The sequence below is a fragment of the Danio rerio genome, chromosome 6, assembly GCF_049306965.1.
Source record: "Danio rerio strain Tuebingen ecotype United States chromosome 6, GRCz12tu, whole genome shotgun sequence".
Taxonomy (NCBI): Eukaryota; Metazoa; Chordata; class Actinopteri; order Cypriniformes; family Danionidae; genus Danio; species Danio rerio.
This window is the reverse complement of record NC_133181.1, coordinates 30,111,617-30,139,343: the sequence shown is the minus strand read 5'-3', so window position 1 is coordinate 30,139,343 and position 27,727 is coordinate 30,111,617. Positions and strand designations below refer to the sequence as shown.

The following is a 27,727-nucleotide window of genomic DNA, read 5'->3' as shown; positions in this document are numbered from 1 at the left end:
GCAATCAGTGTTGGAATGCAGTTGTAACATTTTAAAAACATTTGACCACAATGAGCTTTAAATAACTTATCTCTTAAATCACTGGGGTATTCAAGGAGGTATTTGTGGTCAGAAATGTGTTTTCAAATATATCCTTTAATTTCTTTCTTTTTTTTTTTTTAACTTGCAAGGAATTTTTACCCAAAAATATTTATGCAAATATATGTTTTATGAATAGTTTGCATATTTTTATATATTATTTCTAACTATTTTTAAAAGCTACTTAATTTCATTTAAGTACATTTCTTAGTTTTTTTTTTTTCTAAGGAAACACATGAATTTGTAACATTGGACCAAAATCTATATTTAAAGTCTTGAACACTGGAAGCAAGGAGATACTCAGCCATTGACATTCATAGGAACAAAAATACAATGGAAGTCACTGGCTGTTTTTCTCCTACATTCTTTGGTATGTCTTTCTTATAATAAATAAAAATATAAACATACTCTCGGAAAAAAAAATAATAATTTAGCTTACATTTTAAAATATTTATTTTATTATGATTTATTTTTGAATATGGAAATGTTTTCATTTTGAAACCTTTGTTCATCTGGCAGCATAATATCACACTCTACAAAGTTCCCATAAATAAATCTCTGACAGAGACTCCTTCCCTTGAATCCCTTCCCATCAGCCAATCATTATGTCCATAGATAGTGGTCATGCTGACACCATCCATAGCAATAACCCTGGCATTAACTTAAAACATCTCTCTATTCATTAGTAGAATTTGCCTCAACATTGTTTTATTACTTTTAATAGAAAATTCATAAATAAAAACTTTTACTGCTAATTAGGACAACTCTTCAAATGTAAAATAATTTTTTTTGTGGATATGGGCCCTGGTTTTGCAGTGTGGAAGCAAACTCTTTTCCGCAATGGAAAATGTTAGTTTTGCAACACCAAGCAGCATTACAAGTTATTTTGTAAGGCTAAAACTCAGTGGAAGTAAATGAGACCAGAAATCTCAACACATTTAAGTAAAAATAGCTACACTCTCACACAAGTCACAAGTAACAAAGTTTTCCAAGAACTGCTCATCAATAATATATTTTTCATGTAATTGCTGGCTGACCAATGAGAAGGCTGCTGTAGGCTGCAGAGGCGCTGTACTGACGCTCCAGGAACTTGTTGAGGAAGGTGGCGAGTCCAGCGATCACAGACGAGAAACAACACTGGCAGAGAACCAGCAGCATGAAGAGTGGACTCAACAACAACCTCACAAATATCTTTGGGAACACTGCAAAAAAAAAAACAGACAGACCACAGAGTTAATTAATTGACTTGTGTGTATGTAAAGGGATCCCAGCAAACAATTTTGTGTTTAATAGACATCAAATAGACATTTAGAAAGCTTAACTAAAACAAGGCAAAACTTGTGATGTCAGTGAAAATCTAATAGACATCTAATAATAGCCCAAAACTAGACTACTCATCAAACAGACAGATAGACAGACTTTATATGTGCAGTCATATATTTCTGTTTATTTGATGACCTAGTTGTCTAGTTGTGGGCTATTCTTAGACATCTATTAGATTTTTACTGACATCACAAGTTTAGCCTTGTTTTAGCCAAGACAACTATGTTCAGACTATGTATTTCTTCTACATTCTTCAATATAGTTTCCTTCGTGTTTAACAGAAAAAGGAACTCCAAGTGTAGGAAGAATAAATTATTTTCATTTTTGGGTTAACTTTCCTTTTAATATGAGTTTGAACAGTAATAAAAAGTAATTCATATCTTATTTGTGTCTTCTGTGAACAAGCAACACAATAAAAATGCAGATTGCTATTTTAATCATATATATATATATATATATATATATATATATATATATATATATATATATATATATATATATATATATATATATATATATATATATATATATATATATATATATATATATATATATATATATATATATATATATATATATATATATATATATATACACACATATGTGTGTATGCAAATAAAAAGTATTTGTTTATGTCCTTTATGACCCTTTACTGACTTATGAATATTAAGACCAGACAAAGTGAATTAAATATTGGAGATCATCCTCTAATCAATCTAAGGTAAATTAGATTGTAAGCAAACAATCGGTTTATTGGACGAAAGAGAAGCAGACAGCAATAAAGAATGAGTGACTTTGACAATGGCAACACACCCAGTCAAAGTAACTCTAAAACAGCAAAACTTGTGGGTTGCTTCGAGTCAGCAATGGTAAGAATTTAACAACAATGATCCAGGGAGTGATAAACCACAAACCAACCACAGAGCAATGGGCGCCTAAGGGTCATCAAAACATCAGGGAAAGAACGCAGTCTAAGACAACACAAGCTCTACTGAGACAGAATTTTTTAATAATCGTTATGGGAGGAATGTGTCACACACATACACATACACACACAAAGTGCATCACAGGCTGGCTATGAGTATATGTAGCCACAAATCAGAGCCCCGTCCAACATTGAAAGCACCTACAACAGGCACATGGACATCTGAACTGGGCCATGGAAGAAGGTCACCTGCTCTGAAGAGTCCTACTGTATTTACTTTTACATCCTGTGGAAGACAGTGTGTGCCTCATGCCAAGGGAAATTACAGCACCAGGACAAACAGTTCAGTGGAGGAAGTGTTTTCTGGGGATTGTTCTGTTGAGGAACCCTGGGTCCAGCCATTATAGCGGATGTAAAATTATGCTTCCGTCATAAACGTTGTTCCAGACATGATATCTCCCTTTAGTGGTGTTCCCTAGTTGTTTTCTGACAACAAGCTTGGACTTAATCTTGACTAGGGACCAGATAGGCTTGATGTAAATGTCTTTTTAGCCCTGAGAAGGATTTACTGTAATTTGTGTGTGGGAATTGTTGGGGATTGTGCAAACATTTTTTCACAAGATTATAAATTCAATGGCCAACATTTTCGTTGGTGTTTGACTATGCTGTCGTGCTGTAATCATTAATTGGCCTTAATGTGATCTACACTCACCGGCCACTTTATTAGGTACACCAGTCCAATTGCTTGTAAACGCAAATTTCTAATCAGCCAATTACATGGCAGCAACTGAATGCATTTAGGCATCTAGACAACGTCAAGACGATCTGCTGCAGTTTAAATCGAGCATCAGAATGGGGAGGAAAGGTGATTTAAGTGACTTTGAATGTGACATGATTGTTGGTGCATGACGGGCTGGTCTGAGTATTTTAGAAACTGCTGATTAATGACAAGTCTGCAACAACTGTCTGATGCTATCATGTCAATATGGACCAAAATCTTTAAGGAATATTTCCAGTACCTTGTTGAATTTATGCTACAAAGCATAGTTCTGAAGGCAAAAGGGGGTCCTACCCGGTACCAGTAAGGTGTACCTAATAAAGTAGCCAGTGAGTGTATATGTTAATATAATGTATTCCAGTTAACACATGTATTCCTGGCATGAATGAGGAATAAGATCTCTCTGTTTTCCTTTAATAAACTTTTATTGTTTAAATGAAACTTTAATGATTTCTATAGTTAGTGATAATTATAAATAGCGACTTGAAAAGTGGGTGAAGGGATTAAATTGTTTTGTAAAATGATGAAGACGTGAGTAAGTGACTGTGAATTATATATTTTCTAAATTAAGCTCCACTTCGCAACCCACAGGACTTGACTGCCAACACCTCGATGTCAGATACCCCAATGGTGAATGCTAGGAAATCTGAGGCCCCAGTCACATGTCGTGCAGGAAGTCCCTCAGTAGAAATCACATTTCAGCATATCCCCAATCAGAATAAAATTGTTCCCCCCTTGGTTGAAATCACATTCCCTGGAAAAGCAGTTTCCCTATCAGTGGAAAACTGGAGGCTCGCTTCTAAAAAAGGGTCCATTAGCAATTGCCTGCTTTGCTTGCCCCATTCCTGTGCCTGATTCTACAGGAAACCTACAGTGGTCTTGAAGAGTACATGTAGGTTGGTGCTGTTTGGGCAGCACAGCATATAAGGCAGGTGGTCATAATGTTTTGGCTCATTTTAGTACTGTACATATAAACTTAAATGCACTCAAAAATTATAAGCCGAGTGAACAACAGACAGGAAGTTTGTATACGTATGAATTAAGAGACGCATTAACCAGCTGCTTACAAATCATAGCCTTGAGGCCAGCATATTCATAAAGACTAGTCAGATCCTGTTACAGTAACAACCTGAGCGAGCTGCATGACTCAAGAGACGGCACACGTTTACCTTGAAAAACTGGTACAGGACTGCATGTATTGTTTTAATTGCTTCATTTAACTACTTTCTAGTAAGTAAAATAGTCATAATTATCCTAATAAAATGGCCCAATGATAATGAAGCAATTAAAGTGGACTCACTTTTAAAGAAATCCAGCAAGGAGCTCTCTGACTTCTTGGGGTCTTCTTTCATGATCTCCCCTTCCAGATTGAAAGACTGCAAAAGATGACTATAAATTGGTCTTTTTACAGCGATGAATTATTCATCAGCCTACATTTTCTTTTAAACCAAGAGACATTTTTGTCACTTATTCTATGCTGTTTTACATTTTTTTTAAGGCAGGAAGATGCCAAGCGGTGAGGAGAGTTCTGAAATACGTTAACAATCTCAGCTTCTGACTGTGAATGTGGAAATATTGCCTGCTGTATATCAGATTTAGAAATATGATGTAGTGAGTTCCACAGTGTCAAACATACAGAGGTACATATAAGTTGACTGTGACAGGAGGGCAGCTAGTTGAATCATCAGGAGGATTCCTTCATAATAACTGTCAGAATACATTTGAGGAGGAATATCTAACCTAACCATTAGTGATTATTCAGTTGAGCAACAGCAAAATGTTGCAGAAGTGAAAAATAAGGGTTTATATACCAGTGTCTGATTTGCGTACACTGTAAAAAGGATTTGTTAGTTAACAGTTTCTGTAATTTGTGATTTACACGTTTTCTGTTTATATATGGTTATGAATTGCTTTATAGAACCTTGATCTCTGCTCTGCTGACTTTTGATGCAGAAAATTTAATTTTGCTGTTTAACAATGTAACTTTTATAGGCTTTTTAGTAGTTTGAAACAATTTATTGTATCAGATATAATGTGGAAATAAGTCTATCATAAAATACCGTAATTTACAATAGATCAACATCACTTCAAACTATTAAAATATAAATAAAAATCACTTCAAAATTTCCTCATCAAAAGTTTTTAGAGGAAAGAAAAAGGTTCCAATATACAATTCCAAAGTATAAAAACATGAATTACAAAATACACACAACTGCTAATTTATGGATATTTTTCACAGTGTAGTTTCAAACAATATCTAGTTAAGAAAAATCATTACGTGGAGATGGCAAACTTGTTTTAAATTGCAGTTACATTCCAGAGAACAAGACAGGGGCTTTTTATTTAGCAAGAATTCATTAAACCAGGGGTGTCTAAAATTGATCCTGGAGGGCCGGTGTCCTGCCTATTCCAACCCAAATTAAACACACCTGAACCAGCTAATCAGGCTCTTTCTAGGTATAATAGAAACTTCCAGGGAGGTGTGTTGAAGGAAGTTGGAGCTAAACTGTGCATGACACCAACACTCCAGGGCTGAGTTTGGACATTTCTGCAATAAACAGTTCCAAAGTGATAGTAAAGTTTTTTCTTTTGACCTTTAATTCTGTTTCCTTTGTTAATGATGCTAGTATGTTTCTGTGTTTACTTCGGTGCTGTTTACACTAGTAAATTTTTGTTTTAAAAATGCAAGTTTTGTTACAGTTACGCCGGGCATTTACACTATCCTAGCATCTTCGCCCCACTAAAACAGAGCTTTTTGAAAATGCTAAAGAAACTGTTTTACTTTGGAAATTCTGGTGTTTGATTTCAGTATAGATGAACTAAAATGCAAATTTTTGGATGGCGCAGCTATCCACAATCTCTCTCTGATTAATCATCTGGACTATACAGCCTAAATGCTGATTCATACTTCTGCGTCAAGCGCACACTGTGTACTATTGCGTACCATTTCCTGTTTTGTTAAACCCCTCCATGACCATTACATAACTGGAACACTGCAAGTATGGATGCTGTACTATTTAGGCGTAAAGATCATGTATCATTCTGTTTAAGGCTGGTTTATACTTTTGCGTCAAGGAATCGACATGACTCACGGTGCATGCCTTGTGGGTAGCTGTGCATTTATACTTCTGTATGCTGTTTATGTTGCTCTGCAATAATGCTTCTAAAATGTTAGCTGGTAGTAGGTTTTTATGTTCTTCTATGTGGAGTTTCTTTGCTGGTGTTTTGTTTTTCTAAACACTACCTTATTGTACAAGTAGCTAAAACTCGCTTATTCAGAGGCGTGAACCGGCGGACATGCAACAACTTTAATCATAAGGTAAATACAAAACAAATGTTTCCATCTAGAGCTTCTACACAGGACTGAACACTTGTAAACACTCGTTCCATCAGACTTGCAGCTCTCAGCACCACTCACACTCATCACAGCTACCAAGCTGACCAATCACAGAGCTTGTGCTATGCGTTGTTGCGACGTGTAGTTTGTACATTTTTTTAAAGGTGCATGTCAGCGTCGGCATCAGCCACAGCGAGAGCTGTGCAGCTGCGCAAAGGCTGCACCGGAGCATATGTGTGCGCTTGACATATGAATCAGCCTTTAGGCTGTATAATGTGGACAAAGGCCATTTAACTGAAATGCAATGAAAACAACAGTCTGGATAAGTAGTGTTTTCATTCTAAAAAGCTGTTTAAAAACAAAAATACACCAGTGTAAATCCAGCCTCATTGTATAAATGATTGTGTTCACTTGTTTTTTGTCCTTATTTAGCCATGTATATAACCCATTGGGAACTTTTATCTTTCTTTCTTTCTTTCTGTCTTTCTTTCTTTCTTTCTTTTTTTTGGAGAGATTGTGTATATGTCTGTTTGAATTAAGTTTACTATATATTTTGATTTATAGTATGTATTAAGTTGCATTTTACTGAAAACAGATTGCCATTATATCTACAATTTGCATTAAGAACAGAATGTTGACACTGATTAAAAAAATAAATAAATCTTAGTAAACAGAATCATTTAAATGCTCATTTGTTATTAACCCAGAAAACTTGACTAACCTGCTCAACATGAAGGGATCTAGGGAAGAAGAAGTAAGGGATTGAGGTGAGAGCAAGACCTCCAGAGGTGATGAGCAGACCAATCCACCATGCACCCACCCAACGAGGGTCAACAGGGGTCAACTCCAGTGCCTCCCCTAGAGGAAACAAACTGCATAACATGTAATACTGCAGTTGTATGTGCTTACCAGTAACATAAAGAAAATTCATCATTCTTCTTGTCTTTTAAATAGTAGGCAAACCTGCACTGGATTTGTCCACATCCACATAAATCCGCAAAACCACAGACCCCAGGAGATATCCAAAGGATGGCCCAAACACTGACACAGCAAAGAGAATCGCTGCAATGTACAACAGAAATCATCATTATCAATCTTGTCACTCTTTACATTTTAGAATGAATGCTGTAATATTCAATAACTACCAATATATAGAGGGGAATTCCCAGCCCCTGCAAAGTCATCTATATAAGAAATGCCAAAAGGTTGAATGGGGACAGATCCGATTCCGAACAGCAGCTGGGCCGTGGCCATTAGCACCCAAAATTTACTGGTGTCCATGAGCTTCCGCGAATCCTCCTGACCACAAGCCTCCGCACCCGTCACATTCGCACGCAAATAACACATGTCCTGTCTGCTCGCTGTTGGATTGAAACACACACACATACGTCACATTCTTCTCAACCACTATCAGTGCACACCAGCCCTCTAAATATTTGTGCTTAGTTACGTATATAAATGTTTACTTGAATGAAGAAAACTCTAGCTATCTGTGTTTTGTGATGGTTTGCATATGTTGGATGTTGGAGTGTATTTGGATGAGCTTGACACTAAAAAAGTCTTACCAATGTCCACACTTGTGATTTAGAAACATAATTGATTTTCTGTATTTGGTCCATGTGTTTAAGTGGGTGTGAATACCACAAGTATCTGTAGAATCATTGGTAGAACTGACTGTAGATTCAATAGGCATACTTTCAACACAGAAGAAACACAACCTCAAATTATTTTATATATTATTCTTTTGTAAATTGTAGTGTGCACAAGAAGACAATAGGTGATTAAAAGACACAAAAGATGCATTAGATGAATCACTGATGGTCACAAACTGGGAAAATGAAGTATGCAAAACAAAAACTGCCTAATAAGGATCTTTTGAATTAAGAAGTCATCTGACCAGTGGTGTAAAGTAAACTGAAATTACTGTAAATTAGTAGTTATTTTCAGGAGTTTTAAAGTATGTGTACTTTTACTTGAGTACATTTAATATCTGTATCATTAGTATTTTAAATGGTAAATTATCTTTTAAATGTTACAATAATCTTTTATAAGTCATTGTTTGTCTCAACTCAACTCATATCAGCTCAAATGATATCAGACAAGCATTCTGACTGAACAGAACTGTCATAACTGACAGAATTAATTCTTGCCTGTTTACTTGTCGCGACTTTTATATAGCGTGACTTTCTCCACCACTTCAGTTGAAATGATTGTCATTTGACAAGATATCTACTCAATTTAAAATATTTGATTAAATGTATTTGTTTTGCATGTGCGTATTTCAGAGCATATGATGTAGTTTGAGTATTAAAAACATGAGCTAGAAAAACTTATTAGTATGAACAACCTTTCCAAATAAGGTCAAATCTGACCTGTGAATTCTGTGAATTCAACTATTTGTTGAAAATATTTGTTGAAAAAACATTTGTTTTGCATGTACGTATTTCAGAGCATATCGCATTGTTTGAGTATTAAAATATCATGAGTTGCGGAAGCTCATTAATATTCACAAACTTTCCAAATAAGGTTAAATCAGAACAGTAAATTTCAGGGACAATTTCTATTTATTGAAAATATTTGTTTAAAAACATTTGTTTTGCATGTACGTATTTCAGAGCACATTGCATTGTTTGAGTATCAAAAAACATGAGCTGCAGTTGCTCATTAATATTCACAACCCTTCCAAATAAGGTCAAATCAAACCTGTAAATTTCGGGGACAATTCCTATTTGTTGAAAGCATTTGTTAAAAAGTAATTATTTTGCATGTGCGTATTTTAGAGCACATCACGTTTGAGTATTAAAAACATGAGCTAGAGAAACTCATTATTATTGACAACCCTTTCAAATAAGGTCAAATCAAACCTGTCAATTTTAGGCACAATTCCTATTTGCTGAAAAGTATTTCTTTTGCATGTATGTGTTTCAGAGCACATCGCATTGTTTGAGTATTAAAAAAACATGAGCTGCGGAAGCTCATTCATATTCACAACCCTTCCAAATAAGGTCAAATCAAACCTGTATATTTCAAGGACAATTTCTATTTGTTGAAAAGTATTTGTTTGTCATTTGCGTATTTTAAAGCACATCACTTTGTTTGAGTATTAAAAACATGAGCCGAGCTGAAGCTCATTACTATTCACAACCCTTCCAAATAAGGTCAAATCAGACCTGTAAATGTGAGGGGGAATTCATGCAAATCTGACTCTAGAGAATTTTACACCTAAGCCACAAATCTTCTAAATGCAGATATCAAATAACAACTTTAACATGGTCTCAGTGGTTTGAAATGACATGACTTTGAGTAACTGAAAAAAAAAAAAAAAAAAAAACATGCTGGAAGAACTATCCCTTATAAGATGGACTTACGTAAGTGGCTGCATATTTCCTTTAATCTTTGCATAACACTGTAAGTTCTAAGCACAAATGACAGTATCTGCATTGTGAGTGAATGAAGCAAAAATAAAAAGCCTAAGGAAGTGTAGAGAGATAACCGTTATCTCTAGGAATAATTCCAGGTGATTTTTTTCCCCCAGTCTTATCTCCCCTCTCCTTTATCCTAACCTCTTTCCATTTTCTTTCTATCCTCTGCCTTTTAATTTCAATCCATTTATTTATTCTTAATTTCCCCCACAAACTAATGCTAAAGTCAGTCTAGAGTCAAAATGGAGTCTCTTCCTGTAGACTTGCCTACTCTGTTCAATCTACGTTGATGTTTATCATCCAGCTGTGTTGTTTTAGATCCCCTCTTTGTTGTGTCTGGCTTTCCTCAAAGTGTCTTTTTAAATGAATTTGATGATAGTCATCTTTTTGATGAGCTCACAGTCTAAGATACATTTCTCTGGGGCAAGAAACAACACAAAAACAAACTAAGATAATCAAAAATAATAGTAAAAAAATACAGAGCTCATTAAATCAGTAAAATGTCCAAACAATTTTTATACTTTGTATTTGGATTATTTGGTTTTCATGTGATTAGATGTACAGGGGAATGACACTTACCATGCAGCACAGAGTCATAGGTGTACGGCTGGGACAGGAAGTGAGGTAGAGCTAATATCATGGCACTGATGGACATTAGTAGACCACCTAGTCCAATGAAACGAGGTCGGTGCACCCGACTGCCCAAGTAACTAACAAACGCTATCAGCACTGTGTTCCCTACCTGAATAAAAGGCAGAAAAACATTTTATATAATTAATATTTCACTTTTATACATACAACATCCTAATTCTACAGCACAGTTTTCAACTTTAGCAGATATATCCAAAGCATTTTTTATTTTTATGTGTTTATATATAGAAGTAAACAGCTTACATATAATACAATTGTTAATGCACATGAAAAACAGCATCATATTAGATATCAGAAATTTGTATTTTGTGGATATTTTACTAAATAGTTTGCTGTATAATCTGTAAATAATGAATAATTTGAGAAAAAAAACTGAATTTTCTCACAAGTTGTGATTCCAAAATGAACTTTTATTCAAAGCATTAGCAGCTTAATTTAGATTTGAGTCTTTAGAGGGTTTCAGGTTGATGAGTGCAAAATATTCTGCCCAAGAACTGACTTCAGCTGAAAAAATTACATCATTTATCATCTTATTGGATCTGTTTTACAGCACTATTCAGATTCTGTTAGTGTCCTACTCATGTCAAGCTGCTGAAACAAACTGTGTTGTATGAAAGTGTGGTCAAACTTGGCTTTTTGATTAAATTCAATACATACACATGCAAATGCAGGAAAACCAACCTCATGGGAAGTTTACTCTACTCTAAACTTGAAGTTTTCCTTTAAAGGAAAATTTGAAATTAAAAATGAAAATTTCAAATAAAATGTTAAAATAACTTAAATTTTGCAGTAATGTGCACTAAACAGTTTTATTTTTCATATTTTGGATGTATTATTTCTTGAACTGCTTTTTTTTTTTTTTTTTTTTAAGATGCAATGGAGTGAGAAACTGTAATACAACCATTGCAAAAACTCATAGAAATCTGTCACAGTAGCTTAAAACTACTAAAAAAAAAAAAAAACATTAATGAATTATTTCATTTTATTTGCAGGACCTTGATCTCTGCTTTAACAGCATCTGATTTAATGAAAAATCATTTTAACAGAGTTCATCATGTAAATTACAATACAAAAATACACATTATAATATAGTAGGTGCAATTGAAAAAGTATCAAATGTGTTCCTTATGGGCAAATTTGACCCCCATAGGTTAATCATTAAATTATGGGAGGTGGGAGATTGGGGGCAAATATTATTGCACTCATGAAAAAATGTAGAATGTTTTCTGTGAGATGAGACATTTGTAGCGTTAAAGCTACAAGTATGTGGCTTTGAGACAGTTTTAAAACCCTTTTTGGGCTGTTTATCAGTACTTAAGTACAGTTGGGTCCATAAATATTTGGACGTCAACACAATTCTAACATCATTTGGTTCTATGCACCAAAACAATCAATTTGACATGAAATGACCAAGATGTGCTTTAACTGCAGAGTGTGAGTTTTAATTTTAGGGTATTTACATCCAAATTAGGTCAAGGGTGTAGGAATTACAACAGTTTGCATATGTGCCTCCCACTTGTTAAGGGACCAAAAGTAATGGGACAGAATAATAATCATAAATCAAACTATATTTGCAAATACAGTTACAAATCCTTTGCAGTCAATTACAGAGTGAAGTCTGGAACGCATAGACATCACTAGACGCTGGGTTTAATTTCTGGTGGGGCTCTGCCAGGCCTCCTCAGCAACTGTCTTCAGTTCCTGGTTGTTCTTGGAGGCATTTTACCTTCAGTTTTGTCTTCAACAAGTGAAATGCAATCTAAATCAGATTCAGTTCAGGTGATTGACTTGGCCATTGCATACATTTCCACTTCTTTCTCTTCAAAAACTCTATAGTTGCTTTTGCTGTATGCTTTGGGACATTCTCTATCTGCACTCTGAAGCAATGCCCAATGGGTTCTGAAGTATTTGGCTTAATATGAACAGAAAATATTGCCTGAAACACTATGTCAACAGTCACATCATCAATAAACACAAGAGAACCAGTTCCATTGACAGTAATACATGGCCATGCCATGCCACTTCCAGCACCATGCTTCACTGCTTATGCTCATAACAGTTCCTTTCCTTCTCCATACTCTTCTCTTCTCATCACTCTGGTACAAATTGATCTTGATTTAATCTGTCCATAGGATGTTGTTCCAGCACTGTGAAGGTTTTTTAAGAACTGTAATCTGGTCTTCCTGTTTTTGAGGCTTACCAATGGTTTACATCTTGTGGTGAACCCTCTGTGTTTACTCTGGAGGTCATCTCTTGATTATTGATTCTGACACACATACACCTACCTCCTGGAGAGTGTTGATCTGGCCAACTGTTGTGAAGGGTGTTTTCTTCCCCAGGGAAATAATTCTTTTGTCGTCCACCACATTTGTTTCCGTGGTCTTCCGGGTCTTTTGGTGTTGGTGAGCTCACTGGTGCGTTCCTCCTTTTTAAGAATGTTCCAAACAGTTGTTTTGGCTATGCCTAATGTTTTTGCTATCTCTCTGATAGGATTATTTTGTTTTTTCAGCCTAATGATGGCTTGCTTGACTGATAGTGACAGCTCTTTGGATGCCATCTTGAGAGTTGACAATAACAGATTCCAAATGCAAATAGCACACTTGAAGTGAACTGTGGACCTTTTATCTGCTCATTGCAATTGGGATAATGAGGGAATAACACACATCTGGCCATGGAACAGCTTAGAAGCAAATTGTCCAATGATTTTGGACCCTTAACAAGTGGGAGGCACATATGCAAACTCTTGTAATTCCTACGCCGTTCACCTGATTCAAGTCCATTGTTTTGGTGTTAAAATTGTGTAAATGTCCAAATATTTATGGACCTAACTGTACATATTGAGCTTGATCTTACTCTAAATTCCAAAAATCATATCTTAATAATTATGAATAAGCAGCAAATTTTGAGTTATCTGAGGCAAAAGTCATAGTTAATATTTTCTTAATAGTGAGGATTGTACCCTAAAATAACCTGTGACAGAAAAAAACATATACAAATTTTATTAAATAAGTTTTCTGGACAAAAAAGTCACACTCTCGGATTTAAGGTCACCGAGTCAGGAGCGATGGATGTTAAATTACTTTTCAGAAAGATATTCAATAAGTAACTGAAATACAGTTTTAATGATGTAATAAATTGTCAATGAATTTTCATTTTTGTGTATAGAAATATTGATAACTTGCATTGAAATAATGTTGTTGAATAAATTATGTCTTATCCACCATGAAACATGTCAATAATGATATGTTTATCTGCATCAGCCAGTTTCTGCTTCCCTATTTTGAAGACTGCTACATATCCAGGTCATTATTGTCAATGCTGTGGACAGATCAGTACCTCATGAAGGGAAGAGATAGTTCCTGAGGAGAGGCTGTCCAGACCATAGCGTCTCTCGATTGTGGTGATTGTGCTCTTGAAGTAAGAGCTATACAAGAGCTGAGTGAGCTGGAGTAGGCCATGACACAACACAAAGATCTGCAGGGAGACAAGTGTACAAGAACTATCAGACATATGCTTTATCATCACACTCCACCAATTATAATTATCAACCATACTAAACATTCTCAAATGATTAAAGGAACTTGATGTTCTGTGATCTGAGCAAGCACATCCATCAGTGTATTGTCGCAGCGTCACATGGGACTTATTTGAAATGGCACGTCTTGAGCTAAGCAACAACTCCCTAAAATTAGAGTTCCCTACCAAAGTCTCTCTACAGACAGTGAGATCTGAGACTTTGATCTTCAGTCATTCACCTCAGTACAGCAAGGTTACCCACACACATTTCACAATATATCCCACTCTGGTTTGTAGCATGTTCCTATATTCATTTCACAAAAAGAGGAAAGACAACACAGTGTAAACTATTCAACTTGTAGAGCTTTTAAAAACCCTTTTGAGATTTACATCATAGTCTTTGTTTGGCTTTTAAAAGCTGTCATCACCTCTGAAGCTTTCCTCTGTGTAAATAAGTGATAAACAAAGACGGTTTATAAAATGGAAAATTGGAGTAGTAAACTCTCTGCTTTCCATTAGCAAGTGACCCCTTTTCCTAAATTTTCCTGGATCCTTTTACTCCTTAATTTTTCTTAAAGCCAGCATTAAATGAAAAATTAATTAAAATGATTTACATATTTAATTTCAGATAATACTTAAATCTATTCTAAGTGAAAACATCAGACTTCTCCAAACATTTAATCCCAGATCGTGTTCATGATATTTACACAGTATGAACAAATAAAAATATTAACTATAAAAAAATTTTAAAAATCTTGGTTCACAGTGGCTAGCACGATCGCCTCACAGCAAGAAGGTTGTTAGTTTGAGTCCCGGCTGGGTCAGCTAGCATTTCTGTGTGGAGTTTGCATGTTCTCTCTGTGTTGGCGTGGGTTTCCCCCACAGAAAACCCACACGAATAGAAGAAGAACATGCAAACTCCACACAGAAACACCAACTGACCCAGCCGAAGCTCGAACCAGCTGTGAGGCAACAGCACTACCTACTGCGCCACTGCGTCGCCTAATAAAGTGTTACCAGAACAAAATATTGTATAAAATATAAAACTCAGTGGATTCAAGCGAATTGATAACAAATACAAATTTCTACATAAACTTTTACTGCAACAGGAGTGCTTTAAATGCATTTCAATTTATTCTAGATTTTTGTAATGACCAGTGAATGTCTCATGAGAAGTGAATCTAACTGAAATATCAATGTTTTTTTGGATTGTGCTGTTTGCTGCATGTGTCACACTGTCAGTTGCACATGCTCCAGAATTACCTGTATAGTCTGGATTAAACCCTGAGCTGACATTGAATGATTATATTAAATCTCATGAAACCAGGTTGGATTTGTTTGGTTTCGTCAACTGTAATATGACTCTACTTGTATCGAAACAATAGCTCTTGTCACATGTTAACACCATGGGGTGACGCTTGATGCAAATATGTAAACATCAAGTATTTCTTAAGCTAACAGAACATGCATGAGAATCTCAGGAGCATAACAACATATATACCAAGATTATAAAACTAAACAGAACAAAACAGACAGAAGACAAATATGAGACATCAGTGTGACTAAAAAAAAGCTAACTAGGTGACTAAACTAAAAGGGAACGCAAGTAATATACGCCTCATCCACACACCTTTAAAAACACATCTTTTTCTATACATTTTGGTCTTCAGTGTACTGAAATGATGATGGTGTTGACAAAAACATTTTTAATGCCAAGTAAAGTTTCCTACGTAACGGAAATAGTTTGATTAAGGTGTTTACATGTGTGTACTGCACTTCAATAATGTGACTAAAAACTGCATACTCTACATGTCTTAATCCGATTTCTGTTAAGTTAAATTATGACCTTAATCAGATTAAGTTAATCAAAAATCACTGTTTACATGTTAAACTCTTAATCTGAGTATTGTCTTAATTGTATTAAAATCTGATTAATGCTCTTCATGTAAACATACTCAATGTTGTATCTCTATTCTGTACTATTCAATTCTTTAGACTCAATTTCTTCAATGAACATACAGTATAATCCACAATTTCCTACACAGCAAAATCCTCTGAGTGAAATCTTTTTAGTTTAGATAGTATTTGGTCAATCAGCAGGAATATAATACATTAAATCTCTCAAAATCTCAGCAGAGAATCATTAAACAACTCCACAAATAGCAGCTTTAGCCATTACCAACCTGTTTGACCTTATTTAAAGAGAGACCAAATACTCTGTAAATTTTACTCCTTTTACAATAAGGTTCTATCTGACATTTTTGTCAAAACTGAGTTATTGACATATTCTTATTAAATGACAACTTATTTATGGGATGTTTTTTTTATTATTTGTTAACATTTTAAGACTTTTTATTTGAAAAACAAATGTTACACACATACTGTTTGCTATAGAATGCAACAAATTTGAAGCTCAATATCTCAAAATCTTCAGAATAAAAAAAAACACATCAAAATTAGCAAGCAAAGATGCAATGTTATTATTTTAATGTCACAAACACATTCAAGGCCAGAAAAAGGGTGGTTGTCCACGAAATGCTCAAGAGAACAGAATAATGTGGAAAATCTCAATGGGTAATTGCTTCAACACTGTAAATGTTTGGTTAAGGAGCTGATGTGCAAGTGGAAGAGCCCAGTTTGACAACAACAAGCAACGAAAAAATGTGTCATTTATTTATTTTCTTTTAATGAAAATATGATTTTTGAATGTATGTAGATTTGCTTATAGTCATGAGAGCCTCAAACTTGACCCTGACAGCTACATTAAACAAACAAACCCAAAATGGAGATACAGATAAGATGTTCTTTTCCTTTGATGAATTTCTAGTGCACTGTCAACAGTCAACTTTATCAAATGAAATGAGTGTAGTTAACATTTACTGAAAGTTAATTCTACTCATTTGAAAAGAGTTTTGAACTCAGTGTTGAAGGTAATGAGTTAATTAAATGCCTCATTACAACATCTTAAATGTAGAAAGTTAATAGATTAGTTTTTTTTTTTTACTCAAATGGTTTGTAGCAATTGGTTTCCTCAAATGGTTTGAGTTGCCTTAACTTATAGGGTTTTACAGTATTCAGTTGGTTTGAGTTCTTTATTTATTGGGTTTTACTGTGCTCAAATTGCTTCGTTTACTCAAATGGATCAAGTTCACAGTGTTTATTAGGATTACTTTTTAAACCTAAATGGTTTGTTGCAATCGGTTTCCTCAAATGGTTTGAGTTACCTTAACTTATTGGGCTTTGCAGTGTTATAATAATTTGAGCACATTCTGCACATTTTGGTTCACTCTCAGGGCCTCCAACTTTTTAAAAAACTCCTCCAATCACTACTGCTTTAGGCATGTTTACTTGTTGTACTGGTTGGCAAACAAGCTGATAGTAATGTTTGTCTAGAGCGTTTGTTCACCTCTCTCGAGAGAGAAGTTCTTGATGATAAGCCAGAAAAGCAGTAGAGATAAAAGCACATAAATTGGAACGTTTCCCTGTTGTGCGTTAGCGAGAAACGCAGCTGCTCCCATATGATATAATGCTGTATTCTTTGCCCAAGACGTCATGAGCACAAGCTGAGGAACATTCGTAGAAGTCTCAGAGGCATGAAGCAATCTGACGGGGCATGTAAAGAGCTGGACTTGATTTCCTAAACAAACACAAGACATAAATCCCTCTCCTCCACTTACCACCATTGCAGGCCAAAGCACTGTGCTTTCTGATAGCTCCTAGAACACCTAATGCTCCCATTAAATCTTCAGCCTTATGGTTTGTTAGCACACATAATAGCTGCTTTTCACACAGTTGCTACAGTTTCTTGTTTTCCATCAAATGGGCTTTTAATTACGGAAATATTTTCACAGGCTGTGCCCGCTCAAGCAGCCCGACTAAATGCCTTTGTTAGATGTTTGAATGGCAGCTCTGTGCCTCTTTCCACCCCGGTGCCAGTTCCACATTTGGTTCAGCTTGAAATATTAGACACGCTGGATCCATATCTGGATCCTTTCATGTATAATGTTACAAGGAAGCTCAAACGGATCTCTTATTTTTATTGTTTTCTCCAATATATGAGCAATCTATCTCCAGGGGGCATAACTTAATGAGTGTAGCAGAGTACAGTAGGTGTACTATGTTACTATATTGCTGTTTAATATTTCCTATAACAAAAGTGCAAGCACATGTACGGCGTAACTCTGCATTCTTTTGTTAATTACAACTGGCAGAATCATCGGTACGTAATTCTCCACAAGCAGTTGTAAATGTTTTGCAGAGCTGGCACGCGTTTGATCACTGAATGACTGTTACGATGTATCCTTGGGTCAGCACAAAGCATGCTGCATATTTGTTTTGTATTGAAGCAATGTGAAATCCTTTTGGGATTTGGAAGAAAGAAAAAACTATAAATAAAGCAACCCTGCCATATGTATGAGAAAATTATTTTCAGATGTTTGTCCTACTGTCACCTCAAGCGTTTAGTCTCTGGCAGGCTTCTTTACGCATTCTAGGAAATCTGAAATTAAAGAGAGTCAGATTACCTATTCATAAAGTCATCGGTTTTTATTTACTCTTCAGGCTTTGTATTTGCTTCACTGCAGTGGTATGTTTTAAAACGTTTGGACATGCCTTGGATGATATTCAATGACCCCTCATAAAGTCTACAGGACTTTCAGCTGACTAAGCTTTTTTTTTTCTAAACAGAAACTAAGTGTGTCAGTATTCAAATAAAGGGTTAGTTCACCCAAAAAAAAAAAAATCTGTTATTAATTATTCACCCTCTTGCCATTTTAACTCCCTGAGGCTTTTGTTCATCTTTGGAAGTCACATTAAGAAACATTAGATGCAATGAGAACGCTCCCTCATCCTCTATAGATAGCAAAGGTCCTAAGAAAGGTCCAAAAAATAATCAAAAACTTTGTGAAAACACTTTATGTAAATTCAGTAATCCAATTGAATTCATATGAAGTACCAAGAACACTTTTGTGCATCAAAAAATTAGGGTGTGCATTTACTATAGACAAAATGGAGGCTCTAATGTGTATATGTAGTACTGTCCATTGAAACAAATACTCTGACATGTTGCAGAAGGGAAGACAAAAGCAAACAAAGTCATCCTAACAGTTTTTTGGCACACTAAATGTTCTTGGAGCTTCTAATGATTACAGTTGAACCACTGTACATTGTACAAGTAACATGTATTGTTTTAACAATGGACTTTCTTGACTTGTCTCAATAAATAGTCTTGGAATGTCTCAGTAGGATTGCAGTCTATGGAGGATGAGGGAGCTCTCTGATTCCAGCTAAAATATCCTAATTTGTCCTCCAAAGATAGAGATTGAAACAACATGAGGGTGAGTTTTTAAACAGAATTTACATTTTTGGGGTGAACTAACACCTATATATTTTTGATAAAGTGCAGAACTAAAATTAAACAAAATGAGAACAAAAACAACCCCAGAGGGGGGAAAAACGTTTACAAAAAAAACAAATAAACAAACTTGACTGGGCAGGGTTGGCATAGATCAGTGCTAGAAAAACTGGACAACAAATGACAAACTGGCAGACAAGAGGAGACTATAAAGCAGACAAGAGGAGACTATAAAGAGAAAAAAATAACAAACAGGTGAAAATGATGAACTAATAATGGGTTAACAAGGAGGGTGGGACTAGACAATAGACTGGGGAGTACATGACACAAAGAAACAACACAAGTCATGTGCTCCCCTTACAAAAAATATCTGCAGTAAACTGAAGTAAAACTGCAAAATTGCATTACAATGAAGTATAAACAGTTCAAATACAGTGCAATTAAAGTTCAACAGAAATATAAGTTGCAGTAAACTGGAGTAAAAATAAGTAAACTCTATCTTTACTGCACTTGTGCTGCTGTAGTCGAATATGCCAACGGTGTGGTAAGATCTGCACTGCACTTGTGTTCCAAAGGGTTTGTTCAACAACATTTTCCAAGAATATTTTGTACTTTTTTCAGGGGTGTTTTTTGGATTCAAGTAATTTTCTAATTAGAAGTTTGAAGAGGTATTTGCAAAAACGGAATAATAAAAACAACTGCAGTGAACTGAAGAGTATAACAGCAGTAGCCTATATACATGAATAACTGTGGCAAATTCAATGCAACTGCAAATTGCAGTATAATGAGGTATAAGCACAGTTCAACTATAATGCAATAAAGTTCAACAGCAGTAAAATCTGCAGCACAACTGAAATAACTAAATAAACTGAGAGGGGCAATATAGTGATGTTACATAATTTATTGCACTTAGGTACATATGTATTAAAAGTGCGCTGTAGTTTTGTTATGTCTTGCAGTATTGTAGATGTATTTCTTTAGTTGGTTATACTTCTGAAAAGTGCAATACAATATATCGTGGTAGTACTTCAGCAATACAACTAAAGTACTGAAATCTCATTTGGAAACCACTGAGCAACAAGCAGGAGAAGTAGTAGTTGTACTGCATTAAAGTAGTAGTATCACTTTAGTACTATTGCAGTAGTTGTACTGTAGTAATGATTCAGTTGAATTGCAGTAGTAAGTTACGTAAAACGGGACTAGAACATGCAGCCAATGAGAGGACACATTAACCGTATTTTCACATGAAACACTGAAGCATGCAGCGCATGTAAACATGAACCTTGTGCTTAACACAACACCAACAGAAGACTGAACGCAAGACACGAGTACACAATGAATAAAAACACTCACTGTGCACTCACACATGCAGTGTGTGCATGTTTCATCCCAGTCCCAACCGAAACCGACTAGAATGAAACACTGAGAATGAAACAGCACGCTGCAGACAGAACAAATACAATGACAGAAAATGAGTGCTCGACCAGCGAATACTCGAGCTAAGCACATCATACTACAGTCTAAGAAATAAAGGTAAGCGAGCTGTCACCAGGGTGGTACCTTTTTAAAAGGTACAAATTTGTACCCGAAAGGTCCATATTAATACCTCAAAGATACATATTGGTACCTAAAAAGTACAAAAGTGTTCCACTAAAAACTTGTAGGTACTTATACGTTTGAGGTACCAATGTGAACCCTTTAAGTACAAAATATGTACCTTTTGAAAAGGTATCACCCCAGTGACATCTCGTGTACCTTTATTTCTGAGAGTGTAGACAAGACAGATCTAGTGTCTGAACTCTGCCACTGAAACAAGAATTAACAAGACAGAAGTGAAAAATCCTGACATTTCCCACTGTAAAGAATGTAGTTTGGAATGTAAAGGTTCTATAGATGTTAGAGATATTTCAAGGAGCCAATAACACAAATAAAGGACATGCATTTGATGAATAGGATTCATAAACGTTAGAACACAAGAATTGCATATTGTATCAGTGGACAAAGCTTGAGTGACCACAAGTGATGGTACAAACAAAAAAGAGAACTAAATATTTAATGGAGTAATGTTCAAATTGTTTAACTTAGGGAAAATACCCCTCATTTCTATTGCCTACACAAATAGACTAAGATGACTACAGAGTATACTTGTCTTTAGGGGATTCTAATGTAGAATCATTAGTTTTGAATCATCAGAGCATTTTAATGATGTTTGAATTGCGCTGACATTGCATATTCAGCCTAATGTTCTTAGAATACAGTGAGTGATTCATGCTCCACAGAGAGAAAACCAGAGATGAAAGATCTGATGAACGTGCTGAAAAGCAATTCCTGTCATCTGTCCAGACCTGGATTTTTCCCCCTCCCTAGCAGCCATTGTGTTACATGAAGTGTCCTGCTGAGTAAAAAGAATCAGGGGAAGAAAGGGCTTTGATGTTTGATGTTTTACATGCATCTCTGCGCTGCTATCACGTGTTACAGGAGACATTAAACAGACATTTTCGGATTTCCTCAGGATATAAAGCTTAAACACAAAAGTACAGGCCTAATGTCTGAATCATTTTTGCCCATCCTGTAAAACACCACAGCTGCAAAAATAACAGGACACCCAGTTGAAACTGGTGTGTTTTTGTATTTTTATCACAAGAAGTTAAGGAGAACATTTTGATCTACAAATTAAAGTTCATACAAATGAACCCAGTATAAATATACTGTAACAAACATGGATTCCACACAACTGATTTGTTGAGACAACATAAAAAGAATGAACATATTAGTTTTTACAAATATAAATGGATTGAACGTAACACAATTACGTTATCCCAAAAAACATTCAAGAATTGTGTTGTTTTATCTCATTTTAACTAAGACTGTCATTTTGTTAGCGTAAGTCTGACAAAACAACAAACTTGCTGTTTAAATTCACTAATTTACACCCTGAACAGCTTGCAAATGGGAGGCTAAAAAGTCAGAGGCTGTCAGCAGCAGATTAAAATCAACTGGAAAAAAAAACTGATTCAACTTATTTCCCTAGTTGAACCTAAGTAAGAGCAAATCAGTGAATACACTGTTAACAATTTCCTGTAGAATTTACAGTAACTTACTGGCAGCAGTTAACTTACTGTAAATCAATTACAGGAGAAATACTGCATTTACAGCACCATTTGTATAGTTTTATGTATATCTTCACTGTAAAATATAGCTATTTTTCAAGATGCAACTTTAAAATACAGTAACATACTGCAAAAATGTCCTACAGTAATACAGTTTTTTACAGTAAAATACTGTGTAATTTACAAAAATACTTAACATTGTATATGTGAAAAAATGCAGTGTGACAGTCTTAACATTTTGCATAAATTCTTTTTCAACAATCTTGTCTTACAGTGACCTGTAGCCTACATAAATGACACTCCCTCTCTGCAATTTCTAGTGTGAGGCTCAAAATAAGTTTGAACGTCTTACCTGCATCAAACCAAAGTAGTGTGGCTGAACGGATGATTTCTCAATTGAAACAATTGACTTCATTACAGAGAAAAAAAATGCAAAAAAGGCATGAAAATTGTCAAAAAGTAAATCAGTTAAAAGCAAAACAATACAAAAAAGTGCATGTCATTAATAAATGTTTGTCAAATGAGAACTATATACGTAGTTTACTAGTGTTACTTAAAAAAAATAAATAACATTTTCAAGCTTTTTATCACAATAATAAATAATAATTACAAATTTTATTCATTATTATTATTATTTAATTTTATTTACACAAATCTTTCATTGATTTTCGACTACACATTTTAGTAAAAGACATCATTTGGACACTATCATTATATTTTAAAGCCTTGCACTTCAGTTAATGAATCTACAGCTAGCCAAAATCCTTCTGGCTCAGCCTGTCTGCTACAGTAGCCATGCTCAAAGCTCCTGTGATTGGTCGAGCTGAAATTTGACTGACACAGATTTGAAAGGAGCACTCTCTGTTTAGACACGTGCAGGAGACATATAATCAATAAACTGGGTTCATGATTAATGAATAATAAACTGGATCAAGAGATTTGCTCATCCAAAAAAATTACATATTAGTATGAATTACTCAGCCTCATGTCAATTCAATCCCCTGAGATATTTGATATTTTAGATAAAGTCAGAGAAGCTCCTTCATCCTCCATAGACAGCAACGGTCCCAAGATGTTCAAAAAATGAACCAAAAACACTGTCAATACATTCCATGTGACTTTAGTGGTTCTACTGAAATCATACAAACAAAGTTTTTGTATGTGTTCAAACATATTTTTTTTTTGGAGTTTGTTTATATCATCTTTTCCAAAAAAGGTCAGTGCAGGGTGTTTACTACAGGCAGTACAACATATTGGGACAAAAACGGGGACGTATTTGGTGCTCCCCAGAAATGTACGTAGGGCTACATTTTCAGAATGAGTCTGGGTTATTTCCTATACTAAACATGCACCATGATCTGATGCTAAAGATATGAGCAAAAAGTCATTTTTACAGAATTCTGGTGCACAAAAGTGTCTTGGATACAGTTAATTAAATACAGTTGATTGACTGAAGTCACATGGAATGTTTTGACAATGTTTCTGGTTCCGTATGTGGATGTTTTAAAATAACAATGTTATTGAACTTTCTAGTGTAAGAAACACATCACAAATTTAAATTAGGCAAATAAACAACAATTAGCACTCATATAATTTAAATCATCACCCCTATACACACCCTTCTCTGGATGCTGAACATCTCGGCACCATTGATATATATGGAGAATGAGGGAGCTCTTGAAATCCATCTTAATTTGTGTTCTGACGATGAGCAAATGTCAAGTCAAGCCAAGTCAAACTTTATTTATAAAACACTTTACAAACAAAGAAGTGAGCCAAAGTGCCGTGCAGAAAATATACAACAAAATAAGCATAATAAAATATTAAATAAATATATAGATGAACTACCTCAAAAGGCCCATACATTAAAATAACCAGTTATTAAAGGTGCAGTATGTGATCTTCCACAATGCTAACAGCTAAGCATAAATCTCTGAATTACAGTCCCTCCCCTGACGTTCAGAGCCACTCCTCCTGAAACAGAAGCACGCGCACCTTAAAGATGACAGCACCCTCTCTCGTGTGTTAAAAGCGACTAGTGCTTGTCTGGCAGCGTGCAGGAATTACACTCATTACTAAGCAAAACTGACATGCTATTTCAGAGCGAATATTTAGTTCCATAGTAAACAAAATAGGCAGAGACTAGGCGGAATAGTATTTACTTGTGTTTTGTTGTTAAACTAATTGAAATCTACATCAACAATGCTGTAAAAGGTTCCTTATGAAACTGAAAATAGTCTTATCAATCTTTCACCGTAAGATTTTAGTGGCTGAACAACACTTTTGTGAAGATATAACCCATTTGTAACAACAACATCTGCTTTGTGTGAAGCTAAACTAGTTTTAAAGCAGAACATTAAATCATTCAGCCATGGTGTCATCCTTTCTCCAGCATGCAAAGGTAACTCCAATACTGATTCAGGTTTTTAAAAAGTTTTGATTCAGCATGTTTTTGCCGATTATGCACGCTACTCTCTCTCTCTCTCTCTCGTGAACGCGCAGCATGTCTATGCACAAACAGCGGTCGGCAGAGCTGCATACAAATGTCAGCGCAGTTGTTCAAATTTGCATTTGTTGACAGACAGTTTGAGCTACTTTTCGGAATTTTGAGAGATGTAGGCCCGACTCTATTTAAATGGATGAACATTTTTTAGTTTTATGCCCTACCCAAACTATAAAAATACATATAAATGCATTTAGATCATTTACTTTAATCATTACTATTGGAATGTGAAGAGACTTTCAACCAGCACAACAACAAACGTTTCTGAAGACAATCACCTACTGCACCTTTAAGATCAGGTGTCAAATGCCAATGAAAAAAAAAAAAGAGTTTTAAGAGCTGATTTAATTGAGTACATGGACAAGGCCTGTCTAATAGGCAGCAGCACATCATTCCAAAGTCTAGAAGCTACCACAGCAAAAGCACGATCCCTTCTAAGCTTACGCTTCATTTTTGGCACAATCAGGAGAAGCTGATCAGCTGACCTGAGAGAAAAAAGTGGGCTTATAGGGATGTATCAGCTGAGAGATATAAGGTGGGGCAAAACCATTTAGAGATTTAAAAAACAAATAAAAGATTCTAAAACTGTTTTCTAAAATTAACTGGCACTAATTAATTAATTTATTTATTTAATTTTGCCCCATTTACAATCAGGCAATAGCTGACCTGCTACTCCCCACATACAGTGCATTACAGTAATCTAACCGAGTAGTCATAAAAGCATGGGTTACCGTCTCAAACTGTTGTTTTGGTATTTATTGCTTTCTTTTTGCTTGTTGTCTTTTGCTTAAAAAAGCTAGATTTGTCATAGTGGATTGAAATGACACACGGCTTAGTAATTAATTAAAGAATTTTCATTTTTTCATTTAAGGTTTTATCATTTAAGAACATTTATTTATACATCTCCTTTTTTTTTTTTACAATCTTGCATCACCCTTACATTTGAAAATAGGTTTATGGATTGCAAACTGTCTAAGAACACTGAACAGCACGTTCTACACCTTGTTGCAACATACGTCATCACTGCCTGACTCACTCCAATAAACAAAACACACATATGCAAAACCTGTCCAATAAACGTGCAGGTATGCTGTATTGGTCTCACTGACACAAATCCTCAATCAGTTTAGACATACCTGACGCACTCGCACACCCTTACTGCAAACACAGCGAGTTTAAATAAAAGCTGAGAGCTTTTTGTGTGACTCCTGGAAGCAGAAGGAATTTTCTAAAAGAAGCATGGAACTTTAGATCCTCAGTGTTGGCTTTGTTGACATTGGAGAGTGTGTGATGCTTCTGTTCTTGTGCTCTCATACATTAGAAATACATTACCACAACCGCACACAGTGCCCTAATAAGGGGGTGAAAAGCAATTCCATAGAACACAACGTTTAGACACGTCTGTATCTGTGATATGTCAAACTGCCATTGTAATAACAAACAACCGCATTCACTTTGCTCTATGGTCTTGCCAACGATTAATCACAGCTACACAACACAGAGTTGAAGAGGGTGTGAAACACTTAGGTGAGCAACAATCTTTAGGTTGGTTTGTAAGATGTGTTTGGCACAGCCATTACTTTTTTTTGGAGCTGTGAGGATTTGAGCAACTCTAGAAACACAGAGATTAAACTTTTGAAATGTCTAATCACAAATTAAAGCCCAACCAATGACTGCGAAATTAAAACTGATAAGCAGAAATAAGAGAACAATGCACCAATTTCTGAAATCCATAATCCATTGTGATTTAACTCAAACTTTGCAATCAGATTCACTGCGCATTTAAGAGTGAGTTCCCACTTGTAGTTTGGGTTCGACCAAAAAAAAAAAAAAAGAAAAGAATAGAGATACATTTATTCATTTTAAAGAATACGTACGGTTTGCGATTGAATTTATCCAACATCCAAAAAAAAATCTAATAAAATAAAATTGTATTATGCTGTGCTGTGTGTGTGGACTACACACATTCATTGTATGTGCTGAGAGAGAATTTAAATATTTAACAGGGTCAGAACAACTTTAGGATTGACTCATTTACACAAATAAATGAAGATTAGGTGCAGAAATATGCATTTCTGTTGGCTGACGCTGCTTCAAGTTATCACGCAAACACATTTAGAAAACGTGCTGCATTTTCACACCACGCAAACAAATGAATAAAAAGCGCCGCATATACTCACAATGCAAACATTTACAAAAACACGCTGCATTTTCTCTTTCAAGAGGACCCAAAAATGAACGCCACTGTGCCGTGAGTATTGCTCAGTGAAGTTGTACTGTAGGTGATCTTTAAAAGGTGAGTTTTTTGTTTGTTTATTTCAACATCCTTTTGTAAGCCTGTAACCATAACCTAAATAACTAGATCCGTCATGTTTTAGAGCCCCGTTGAAACATTTCTGTTGTGTTCTTTGCTATTTGAAGGTGTTGTGAGAAAATGCAGTGCGTTTTATTAATTTGTTTGCGTTGTGTGAAAATGCAGCATGTTTTTTAAAATTGTCAAAATATTTAGTAAAATTCTCCACTCCATCAGTCCATAATATGTGCAGATTGATAAAAGATAAAACAGATGTACGGTATATGTAGTTTTAGTCTTTAAGTGTTTTTTTCAGACATGAAAAACATGTCATGTCTACCTCCACTTTCAGATTTAAGATCCAATCTCAAATCAAGTAAGGCGTTTACAAGCATTGCTACAAACTTTTGAATTGTTTGGGTGAATGTAAATATAATG

The 27,727-nt window shown here is 35.2% G+C and overlaps 1 protein-coding gene across 1 annotated transcript in view; it reads right to left on the bottom strand.

Moving 5' to 3' along the window:
• slco2a1 (solute carrier organic anion transporter family, member 2A1) overlaps nucleotides 1-27,727 on the bottom strand; it is a 40,958-nt gene that overhangs the window by 10,805 nt on the left and 2,426 nt on the right. Inside the window, 3 exon segments of the mRNA NM_001089582.1 lie at nucleotides 7,684-7,802; nucleotides 10,443-10,605; nucleotides 13,851-13,988. Coding sequence (NP_001083051.1) covers nucleotides 7,684-7,802; nucleotides 10,443-10,605; nucleotides 13,851-13,988 — 420 coding nt within the window.